The 11,944-nt window shown below is 40.6% G+C and overlaps 2 protein-coding genes across 2 annotated transcripts; one reads left to right on the top strand and one right to left on the bottom strand.

Annotated features, from left to right (window-relative positions):
- The first annotated feature begins 230 nt into the window (after positions 1-230).
- LOC122655079 (auxin-responsive protein SAUR36-like) lies at positions 231-740 on the top strand. The gene has a single exon (XM_043849319.1). It carries the CDS (start codon positions 231-233, stop codon positions 738-740), a length of 510 nt encoding a protein of 169 aa, XP_043705254.1.
- A 9,682-nt stretch (positions 741-10,422) lies between these two features.
- On the bottom strand, positions 10,423-10,868 carry LOC122656561 (auxin-responsive protein SAUR76-like). The gene is made up of 2 exons (XM_043851140.1): positions 10,709-10,868; positions 10,423-10,663 (listed from the first exon to the last, which is right to left on the bottom strand). The coding sequence occupies exons 1-2, from the start codon at positions 10,829-10,831 to the stop codon at positions 10,430-10,432; spliced, it is 357 nt and encodes a 118-aa protein (XP_043707075.1). The 5' UTR covers positions 10,832-10,868; the 3' UTR covers positions 10,423-10,429.
- Positions 10,869-11,944: the final 1,076 nt, after the last annotated feature.

The raw sequence follows: 11,944 nt of genomic DNA, 5'->3' as shown, positions 1-11,944 counted from the left end.
CAAAGCTCTGATCATGGAGAATTTTCATCAGTCTTGCTGCTGATGATGATAGGCACCAACTCCATTGCCAAATCAGGTAGGTACCCATTACTTCTTCCTTTTCTTTCCATGTTTTAATTTCCTTAGATATTTGGATTTTTATCTTAATTTTTATTTTGTTTTAATTTGAAAGATCATCTCCCTTGGGACTGAAATTAAGCTCCAACTGCTCCAAATTATATACCAGCACCATGAATGGGGATGATGATGAACAGGGCGAAAAGTTGAATGGAATTCGACAAATAGTTCGATTGAAGGAAATGCTCAAGAAATGGCAATACATAACCTTTAGTCCAAGGGGGAATGGTCTTCCCTCAGACACTCCCAGTGGTCACTGGGGAATTTCTCCGGCAATAAACAGGAGGCTCAGGAATTCATATGTTATGTGTGATTCCGATGAGGAGAATTGCAATTGCCAGGAACCACCACCTGACGTTCCCAAAGGGTATTTGGCAGTCTATGTTGGTTCAGAGCTTGAAAGGTTCATCATTCCCACTAGTTATCTTAGCCTCCCTGCGTTCAAGGAGTTGTTGGAGAAAGCCGAAGAGGAATATGGGTTTAAACACAAAGGAGGGCTAAACATTCCTTGTGAGATCGAGACCTTCAAGTCTCTCTTGAAGTGCATGGAGAACAATAACCATAAGAATCACCCTGAAGATCACTCGGAAAAATTCCATCATAGAGAATTGCTCTCATTGTAATCTGTCTCAAGTGATCTAATTGAATTTTTTGATTTGATATTGAATGGAATTCATTCATTCTTTTTTTTTCTTTTTTTTTTCTTTTTTGCCCTTTTCTTCATGTAATACCCTTACATGGTTCATCCCCGAAATTTTTTGGCTACAACCCATGTTCCTGCTGCTCCAATAGTAGGCACCAACTTGGAATAATTCCCTTTTCCTTTAGTTCCATAAATACCCCTTTAGGTTTTAATATTTTTCAAAATATTCTTCGGGATTCCAAGTCGGTGCCCATGATTGGGGCAGCAGGAACATGGCTGCAACCCGGGCAGCAGCCAAGTTTTGTCCATTCATCCCTCCCTCACTTGTCGCCATGAAGCACGAAGCTACCATCGTAGGAATGGGACCCTTGGATTGGATTGGATTGGATTGGATAGACCAACAAGATTTTGAGCCCAATATCTGAACTATAATGGGCTGGGCCTCTCATCGATATTATTCAATTTTTCAAAAATCAAAATTCTCCAATTCCGAGTTAATTAAAGGAGAGTTTTCTGCCATTGATGCTATGATTAGACTCTTGGGACAGTGAGTCTTATAATTATCACCTGCCCGAAATACCCTTTTTGGTTCTGTGGATTTAGATATTCTCTCTTCACCGTGGGTGAAGGAAAATGCAATCTCAGGAGAGAACTAAATGAGTACAGTTCGATCATAGGAAAATGTAATAGTTACCCTCCGGCACATGACAGGCTAAAGACCGAACTCAACCCACATATTCAAGGTACAACACTAGCCCAGCCCTAGTGGCGCCGTGCATGGCCTCAAGCTGAGAAATCCTGATTCTCACCCAACCTGGATGGCCTGACTCATTGGAGGTTGTGTAATGGATGGAAGTGTTGGATACAGTCTCCATCAAATACAAATAAAGAGTTTATTTTAAATAATTTGTACTTACTTTTATGTGGGCAATTGTGTCTTCAGAGGTATGATGTCAAAGTGTTCACGATTAGGGATGGAGTTGGGCTCTTCGTTTAAATGGTTTTCGTCTTATGTGTTTTTGGGAATGGAGATTTCAGACATAGATGTGGGTATACTTTAGTTGTGTATCGAATATGAGCATTCGAGAACCTGGCATAGTCTACTGTTAGATGTTTAGTATAAATGGGTTATCGAGAAAACTATACAGTCCATAGACCAGAGAAGTCTTTATTGTTGTAGACCAGAACAGTATACTTTAGTGTACAAAAAGTGGATGCCTACATATGACTGCCCATACATCACTATGACGAGTCCACTGTGTCTGCCTGTGGACAAAAGTGACACTTAATAAGGAATCCAATTCCTATGCAAGGAGAATATCTCAAAAAAGAATCTTGAACTTGATTAGATGGAAATTCCGAGTTCAGTGGTTTGTAAAGTGTTTACAAAAGAATTTAGGGCCTCTTTGGTATCACTTTTTATTTTCATTTTGGCCTATTTAAAAAAACAATAGTTACTAAAATCCATTTTGATAAAAAATGAAAAACTGTTTAACAACTACTAAACACAATAGATTGTAGAATGGAAAATAAGTTTGGTAACTATTTATGTGTAAATAATTTTTATACAATTTAGTGATAGGTAAAGAAATTCTCCCATCACCTATCTTCTTTCAAGCTAAGAGTTCCTTTTATGTTTTTTTTAGCTATCCTCTTCCTCCCAATTCTATTACAGTATAATGAGAAAAATGTAGAGAATAGAGGGAGTAATAAATGGAGAATTTCTACTTTCTGTTTATAGAGAACAGAGCTCTATGAAGCGTGGGAAGTAGTGGCCAGGGTTGGGGAAGGTGAAGGTGGGTTCAAATAAAGCGTTCTCTGCATTGATTAAGGCTGAAGAAGAGGGGGGTTGGGCAAACGCATGCCCCTCTGAGTAGCAACATCTAATAGACAGAGTCAGAAATTACAAGGAGAGCAGAAGGGATTAGAAGGGGTTACCCAAGTGCAATAGAAGGGGTTAGAAGGGGTTACCTAGCTGCGCGGATCTTTATCGCCCCCAGTACTGGCGGCGATAATTTGCCTAGGTGCGCTCTCTCTCTCTCTCTCTATATATATATATATATATACAAATCCATTACTTTTCAGCAAAAAAAAAACCCATTACCTCCTTAATAATCTTCAAGTACTAAGTAGTACTTGCATTACTTGGGAGTTGGGATTTGGTCTTGACAATTTCAGCCTTTTAACACCTTCAACCATACAATTCAAACCATCAAAAGCAGTCCATCAAAAATTGGGTGAGTGGTAGCAGCGCTTGAGCACTGCGAGCGCTGCTATTTATATATTAATCTTAACCGTTGATGAATATAGATTAATCTAGCCGTCCATTGCTTTCTACCATTAACCTATAACCGGCTGTTACGGTGAGACTCTCTCTCTCTCTCTCTCTCTCGCAAAGGTGCGCAGGTCAAAGCATAATGAAGGTGGTGCTAGTTGAAGGCTCTGCTACACACCTCCGCTGCTGCAATGAATGAAACCCTCCACAACCCACCCTCCGCTACTGCAACCTCCCATCCCGCTGCACCCCTGCAATATCGACCTAGGTCGTCGGCTTCCCAATCTCATATTAGAATAGCAATGTTGCCATAGCTTCATCGACTGACCCAAGCACAACCTTCGACCATCCCTGTCATGGAACCCAAGCAATAACCCTCTTTTTCTTGGGTTCCATTGCAACCTGAGTCGAGACATCTCCAACACAATCAAAGTCCTGGTGTAATTTTCCAACGATTAATTTAAAGCAAATTAGGGAATCAATCGCGGAACACAGAGAGAGAAGCGGGTGTGTATCGTTCTCCTCCCCCCTTTGTCTTCTTCTCCTTTCTCTCTTGCCCTCAAGTCTGCACTCTCTCTTCGATTTCCTTTTGGTCTTGCACTACTTGCAACGTCGCCGGAATTTGTAGTGTCTCGTGAAGAGTAAAGATTAGGAAAAATTACATAGGTTAGATTTGGATCGGTCAAAGAGAAACTCTTCACTTCTTTCTTTCTCTCTCTCTCTCTTTCTTTCATGGCAACGTTTCTCTCTTTCTTCCATGATCCATATCTCCACTCTTCAACTCTCTCTTTCTCTCTCGGAAATTCGGAAATTGAAATTAGAAGTGATATTAAGAACTCAAACTCCATCGGAAAATTTGGATTTTAATCCCAGAAGAATTTAATGGTTTCTTTCCAAAATTTTGGGGTTTAATCAGAAGAATTTAATGGTTTCTTTCCACAATTTTGGGGTTTAATTAGAAGGTCGAATGGGAGTCATCGTCTCTGTTGCCCATGTTGATGAAGATGAGAAGACCTCAGATCCATCCTCTTGTGTCTTCTATCTGTTCCATCTCTGACCCGCCTTTGCACACCATCTCCACTTCGCTCCTTCACATTTGATAGAAGAGGAGTTAACCGGTTGTCATTGTAACAGAAAGTAATAGGTTAAAAGCTTGTAAAGTAATCAACGATTAGGATTAGCCTTGATGTAGATCAATGGCTGGTATTAAATGTTGCACTGCTAGTACTATTTAAGAATGGCAGTGCTCGAGCGCTGCTACCTTTTGGCCTCAAAAATTTTATTTTCTGAATGTTGTGGGCTTGAACAAGAGATTGGTCTGGTCGAAAAAGCGTCCATGGAAGGGAGGCGTAATCATCATAATCTTGTTCCACTTGCCACCTTGATCGGTAGAGAGATGAGGAGCGAGAAGATGGGCGGAGGTGCAAGGTCGAGGAAGAAAAAGAAGAAGAGAAAGAGGGGGAGGAGAGCTTGTGGGACTTTAAGCTCATTAAAGGAGGGAGTGAGCTGGGACTTTATAAGCACACACTCATTAAAGTACCAAAAAAATGACTAAAAAGAATTTTTGGCCAAAATCAGTAATAAGTTCTCAACTCTATTATGGTTTTTCTATTATTTTGATGTTTTGTAAATAGATATAGGGTCTATAAATTGTACCAAACACTTGTAAGAACGTTTATGTGTCAGAAAATGAAAATGAAAATGAAAAGTGATACCAAAGAGGCCCGTATGAAATTTTTTTTATTATTTAATAAATATATTTTATCACGTTGTTTTGTTGTCCAATCAGTGAGCGGGATGCTTTATACTAGTTGTTCAATGGACAAGGGTAGTTACAATAATTTAATTCCATGCCATGAGGTCTATTGTTAGATGTTATAAAGTGGAGGGACCAATATGTTATGTTTTCTATCAACTATGAGATTAGTGGTTATTATCAAAACTAAGGTGCACTTGTATGCAATTAATGTAATTAGTTGACTAGGTAAGACTCAGTGTAAGCTATCTTGGTGTACAACCCACTAGGATCGCACCATTTGGCACTAGTAATCACAATAAAGAAAGGAATCAGGATTTGGCTATAAATATAGCCTTAAAGAGGAGAAAGTGTATACAATTAATAATTAGCTCATAGATTTTGAGAAAAAGTGTTTCTCCTAAAATTGTGACTCTCTCTCCTCTTATTCTCTCTATCCCTCTAAGAGTTGGTGGTTGTGATTGTTAAAGGAAGGATTTTGCTACGTTCTTCTCCATCAAAGAATTGAATGAGAGATTGATTCTTACCTTTGCGAGTTCAGTGTTCAAGTGTTGTGAATCGTTGGAGGTGTTTTACTTGTGGTACTAAAGAGGTAACCTTAAACTCGTATTGAGATATTGTTTCGAACATCTTATACTGCGAGAGGATCAATTCGATACCGTTTCAAAAAAAACCGTAGAATCATGTCTAACCTTGAGAGTTCTTTAGTCTTCTATTTCATATTGAATGTTTTTTTAAAGATATCGATATCTGGTTGTATTAAGAAGATGGATAGAGTGGTGGCAAAGTATCTTGGAAGGTAGGAAAGCTCTTCAAAAGGACTTGTTATGGCAGGTAGGCAATGGAGAACACATTGATATATGGCTGGATAATTTTATTTTTTTTTATTTTTTTTTATGAAAGTATAATCACACAAACCACATATGGCTGGATAATTGGGTTCCCATATTACCAAACTTCAAGATTCAAAGCCCGCGACCGCCAGGCTGCACTATCAAATATGTGGCACAATTGATCAACCCTCTTAACTGGGCCTAGAGAATGGATTTGATCCAACAATTGTTCAATCATGTGGATGCGGCTGGAATTAAACTAATACAACTTAGCATCTTCCCGCACGAGGGTAAGTTGGTTTGGGGTGCTTCTAAGAGGGGTGTTTTTACTGTGAAATTGGCATATAATATGTTATCTAATCAACTTCAGAGTTCTACCATTGTGGAGGCTTCCTCTTCTCACACGCATTGTTGGGACTCTGTGCCGGATACCGGTATGGAATAGGATTTGGGCTATCGATACTTTGCCTAAAGTGAAGTCTTTCTTATGGCGGGTTTGTGCAGGAGGAATCGCCTCTGGTGATGGGCTTCATAGAAGGCAAATCCCACTAGACCCATCTTGCCGCAGGTGCAGATCATATCCTTTTTGGCTACCAATTTGCAAAGGTTGTATGGTTTGGGAGTACCTTATCGTACTCTCCTCCCACCGATCTAGAACCCACTCTTTCTGGTTGGTTGCAAAGCTGGGATTCCATGCTATACGGAATGATAAGAAGTTGGGACGTGAATGCTTGGCTCGTGCATCGTTCATATGCTGGTATCTATGGTGTGCTCGAAATGATATGGTGTTCAATACAAAAGACTGGAGCCCCCAGGCCGGAGGTAATCATTGTGGCAGAGAAGGCATATCTTGAATATAACGGTGCGAACCCAAGATGTAATACCCTGTGTAGCAGCGACATATTATCAACAACGGCTCTAAGATCATGGTCACCACCACCATCAGGGTCCATAAAGGTTAACTGTGATGCAGCCCTACCGCAGCATAGTAGTTCGGGAGGCTTGGGAATCATCTTTCTTCAAGGGGCTAATCAATTATCCCCCCCTCTGGAGGCAACAGTTGTTCTCAATGATACAAAACTTCTCTGTAATTCTTTTGCTTCAATTTCTTTCAGATGTATTCCAAGGGGTTTGAATTGTATAGCAGACACCCTGGCAAGAAGGGCCATGTCTATCATGTGTATGACAGATTGACCTGCTTCCTCTCCTTGGCTTCATAGACTATATATGTTCTAATGAAACTCTTGGCTCATCACATATTTATCAGTAAAGCTTCTTTCTACCAAACAAATAAAAAAGAAAGATGGATAAAGTATAGACATATAATTTTCATAGTTCATAATCTAGCAGTTAAAAGTTAGGACTTTGAAGGGCATTTTCACAAACAATCTTCTAGTCTTCCTTTTTAATTAATGCATATTTTTCTTCCACGCACACACCCAAAAAACTTTATCAAAAAAAAAAAAAACCTTGCGTGGGCTCATCTTGGTCCAGCCTCCAGCCTGACCTGGCCTGTCCTAAAATGTGGATTTTAAGGGTGACTAGGACCCTGCCTTGTTGTATGGTCATAACCATAGGCTTTACCATCACAGCACATATATGCATATATTAGTGATATGCATTTTGATCTTCATAAAAACTTGCAAGTCGCTCATGGTCCCTATCGATACCCCCATGTAATACAGGAACTCTGTAAAATTCTCTTTTTTTAGGGTTGGGAGGAATAAAACACAATACTTTTTGCGAATTGTGATTGTATTATATATGAGGTTGGTATCTTAATCACATGCACATATATAAAAATTGGGGTCAAACTAGAATGGGCGAAAACCTCAAAAGCTTCATCCCTAAGCCATTCGAACGAAATTTTGCTGCTACACCTATAGTTGGAATATTCGTGCTACAAAGCTGGTAGTCAAAGAAATGGGATCTTAAAGGGTATTTTACAAAATACTAAATCTAGGAGGGTATTTATGAATCCAAAGAGAAAGTTAATTATTCTATTTCCTTGGCTGCCAGCCTTGTTACTGGAACATTTCGCAACAAAATTTTTTCCAAGCCGTCCCGTCCCAAGACAATCTGGCCCACGGGCTGAGATCTGATGTATACACCTCTCTTGAACATGGTTTTAAGAATGGAGAATCGGATCGGTGAATTGTTTTCCATCATTTCTAATCGTTACTTTCTGAATCGAAATCAGATTGACCGATTCTTAGTCATTTTCTTTATAAACCATCTTGAATCAGACCGATTCTTAATTCTTGAACTAATTTGATTTTCACCATAAAATAGCTTACATAACTGATTCTTAAACCGATTTAGATCCGAATCTGATCGGAATCCTCTCTGACCGATTTTGTTCCCTATTCTTAGTTTTAAAACCTTGCTCTTGGGGGGAAACAAAAAAGTTAAAACTTAAAATAGAAGAACTACAAATCTATGTATTTGCTGCCCACAGTATATGTATGTTTGGATCAAGTCTCCCAGGTAGTTATTACGATAGCATCGGTCGCTGTCCTGACTTGTGTAGTCTTTATTCATCAATAAAGAAAGTTTATTTTATATGTTCCATTTTGAATGCGATACAGCCATTAGATGAGCCCATGCGTCCCTTCTCTTTCTTTCTTTCTTTCTTTCTTTCAGAGAGAGAGAGAGAGAGCAGAAGACCAGGTGATCATGCCGTGATACGCTTCACGAGGGCTTGTCCTCGTCTCAAACAATTACTTAATCAAACAAACATGACATGTGATTGTCTGACTAGAGGAGATCGATCGAGTAGTCCTCCCCTGAATTCTGATCTGAGATCCCAACTTCTCCATTAATATATTATCTATCTAAGCCTCCTACCACTCAATCTCAATCCAGTGGGCTTCTCTCTCTATCTCTCTCCCTCTCACCCTCCTTCATGTCTTTTATGGACAAAGACAAAACAAGTTTGGCTTTGACTAGCTAGAAGGAGTCATATGTGATCCCATCATCCACGTCTGACTCACTCACTCACTGACCACATACCATGGGCTGCCGAATTAAAAGCTGCAGCTGCAAACCCATTACTATTTGGATTTCTTCCTCAATTCCTTCCATTATCCCTTCTCCCTTGTTCCCATCTACAATATTTTAAATTTTGATGAGAGGGTTTTTTTTTGTATTTTTGTCCCTTGCCCCTCGTTCTTAATTCCTTTAATCCCCACCCATCGGTCGGACTGGGGGACCTCTATTGTGTCCCAAATGTCTTCTCTCGGCCCACTCCCACATGGGATGGGTTCTTCTATTCCTGCCCATTAGAGACATTCATGCATGCTCCCCTACCCTTTCTTCGGTCAAAAAGCCACACTTTGCTCTCCTCCCTTTCTTTCTTCGGCCCATTTTGTTGATAATTCTTCTTACTTTAATTAGTTTCACAATTATTTATTATTAATTTACATGACTTCATTTTGTTGCCTTCTATGGTGATATAAACTTGCTTATAGGGTATTGAGGTCGTAATTCCACATCAGTTGTGGGTATTCCGACTATCTCACTGGACCAGTGATTGACTACTAGGGGAGTATCAAGTATTTTTCTTTGGCTTTCTTAATGCATTCCATACAGTAACACTCCACATGAACTTGCTCTGTAACTATAAAATACCGAGGGGATAAGCTCCACTATCCCGGGGGAAGAATATGTCATATCATGATGCAAGAAACATGGATGATAGAATCTGATTATAGTACACATTTGATTATAGATATATAATCATGCACGATAAAGTATAAGAGCCACAAGAGATCACCCCACTTTGAACTAATCAGTTTTAATCTGTTTTAAGATTAAAACTTAATATGGTGTCACAGCGGGTACGTTAGGCGATCCGTCAATGATGGACCCTGCTCCACCCACGAAGACGGAGCCCATAAGAAGACCTGCGACAATCAAATATAAGAGTCAAAAGAGGTCATCCTACTTTGAATCAATTGGTTTTAAGATGAAAACCTAATATAAGAGAAAGGGAAAGGTTAGGATTTTGATTAAAAAAGAAAGTGCATAGCTATGCTTGTGATAATGATGATGATGATCACCTCAACAGATGGCTCAGTCTACTACTACTCACCGGATCAAACTAACAAAAAAGAATGCACTCACCAAGCTAGAAACAGTAATTAATATTAATGAGATCATATATATGATCAAAAGATACCAATGGATATATTTTCATTCGAAATGGTTTGAAACACAGATCATGAGATGTTTAATTGGATCTCAAAGCATCTAACACAGATCATGAGCTGTTTAATTGGATCTCAAAGCATCTAATCTAATAATAATATTTCTTACTACATTTTCTTGGTAGCTAGGCTCCCCTATTGAAGATTCTGCAACCAACCCACCCAAGCCCCCAAACCTCACGGCCGGTCCCCACCCCCTGCCGGCCCCAATAAAACAAAAGAGTGAGAAAAAAAAAACTCCAAAATACAGACTCACTCAAGTTGCCCACAACCTATTTGTGATAATGTATGTGTGGCAGCTTGGAATCGCGTTTCTGGTGGCATTATATACAGGAGTTCACATTACTTATTGTGTCGTCTTAGATTAGAAGGGCATACCCAGTGCATGAGGACTGCGGGATTTCCTGCTTTCATAAAGAGGCTGTTTCCAAACTCGAACCCGTGAAAAACTACTAATCATTTTTTTAAAATTAAACCGGAGAAATTAGAAATTTACAAGTGGAAAATTTTATCTCTCTTTATCATACAATATTGGGAAATTAGAGAATAAAATAATCTGATGGGAAGATCACCATGAGACGATGAGCAGCAATTAATTCAGCAAGCGTAGAATTCGACGAGCTCGTTCAACGATTCCGGCTGTGGCTCTGCGTTCTCCAGCATCCATAGCATGTGTTCGAACAAAACTACTTCACACCCTACCGTCATCGAATCCGAACCCTCTGATTTCTCCACCAACTCACGGAACAGAGGGTGATCAATGACGTCGGAACTTATTAGGTACCGCCGCCGAGACTTTCCGACGTACACTGGCTGAAATCCTCCCTGAACCTTTCTGCCGTCCGCGCTGACGGTCTCAGTCATAGCCATGGAAACTTCGTCGTAATCGGAGGGGTTTGCGGCGGAGATGGAGCTGCTGTTGTTACGACCGAACTTGTTCATCGAATTCCATTTCTTTAACACGGATTTCAGCTTCGTTAGCTTCCCGCCTTTCGCCATTGCCGATTGGGGAATTTGGTTGGCTTTTCGTTGTTTGGAAGTTAGGGTTACTCCAAGCAACAAGAGCTGATCTACTGAACTCGTAGATAGAGCGAGCTGATAGAGCGAGCTTCTGGACTGCTTTCTCAGGAAGTCAGAGAAACTCAACTCGAGAGAGAGAGAGAGAGAGAGGTGTTTGCGGCTGAGAAAGAGCGGAGAAAGTTCGTATATAAAGGAGGACGGAACGCATGGGAGAAAGAAAGTTTATTTATTTTTGCGGTGGGGATACACGTGGGGGGTCCCTCGTGCCCCGTTAGATAACAGCGGGGAATTTTGATTCCAAAACCAGCAGCGCGCTTGGTTTGCAGTTTGGGCTTAGCTTAGCCAACTTTTTCTTTTTGGGAGATGGTTGGGTAAGCCGCCAGGCTCCAGGTAAGCTAACAACTGTAGCCAATTAAAGGGGGGCATGGGTCATTTTCATATGTGATGGGATGGGATCATGGGAGAGAAACAGCAATTTGGATCCTCTTATGCGGGGTAGCGGTGCGGCCGATGTGCGGCCTCACACAAGTAGGGCATGGACTCCACCCGGGTTGGATGCTCGATATCACCTCCAATTTGCTGTCCGCTCCAATTCCCTCCAATCCCTCACATAGGAGCAGAAATGACCACCCTACCCCACCTTGGGCAGTGCGTTCGGGTAGTGGGTAAGGTGGCCATTTCTGCTCCTATGTGAGGGATTGGAGGGAATTGGAGGTGATAACGATTCAACAGTGGGTATGTGGGATAGTCATTTTACTTCTACTTGTGTGAGGCACACGGCTGCCTGACAGTAGAAGATCACAATTTGAGAGACGGGTAAAGCCTGGGTAAGCCACCCCGCTTATCTTGCATTTTTCCTATTTTTTTAGTGATAGTGGGATCTACTTTTTCTTTTTCTTTGCCAAAAAGAAAAACCATCCCTATTCCCCCACCTACAATAAAGACCGGATTATGTCCTTATACAAGTATCGCTCAAGGCTCTCCAAGGCCAGTCACATAGAATCTACTCCTCATGTGGGTCTCACAGTGGATTCCATGTGTCTGGCTCTGGAGGGCCTTAGACGGTACTTGTACAAGGACATGATCCACACT

Source organism: Telopea speciosissima, chromosome 3, assembly GCF_018873765.1.
Source record: "Telopea speciosissima isolate NSW1024214 ecotype Mountain lineage chromosome 3, Tspe_v1, whole genome shotgun sequence".
Taxonomy (NCBI): domain Eukaryota; kingdom Viridiplantae; phylum Streptophyta; class Magnoliopsida; order Proteales; family Proteaceae; genus Telopea; species Telopea speciosissima.
The sequence above is the reverse complement of the archived record's forward strand: the minus strand, read 5'-3'. Positions and strand labels throughout refer to the sequence as shown.

Coding starts and splice junctions, on each gene's coding strand:
- LOC122656561 (XM_043851140.1), bottom strand. CDS start 10,831: ATGGCGAAAGGCGGGAAGCTAACGAAGCTGAAATCCGTGTTAAAGAAA. Junction 10,664..10,708: donor ACCCCTCCGATTACGACGAA/GTTTCCATGGCT, acceptor GACGGCAGAAAG/GTTCAGGGAGGATTTCAGCC.
- LOC122655079 (XM_043849319.1), top strand. CDS start 231: ATGAATGGGGATGATGATGAACAGGGCGAAAAGTTGAATGGAATTCGA.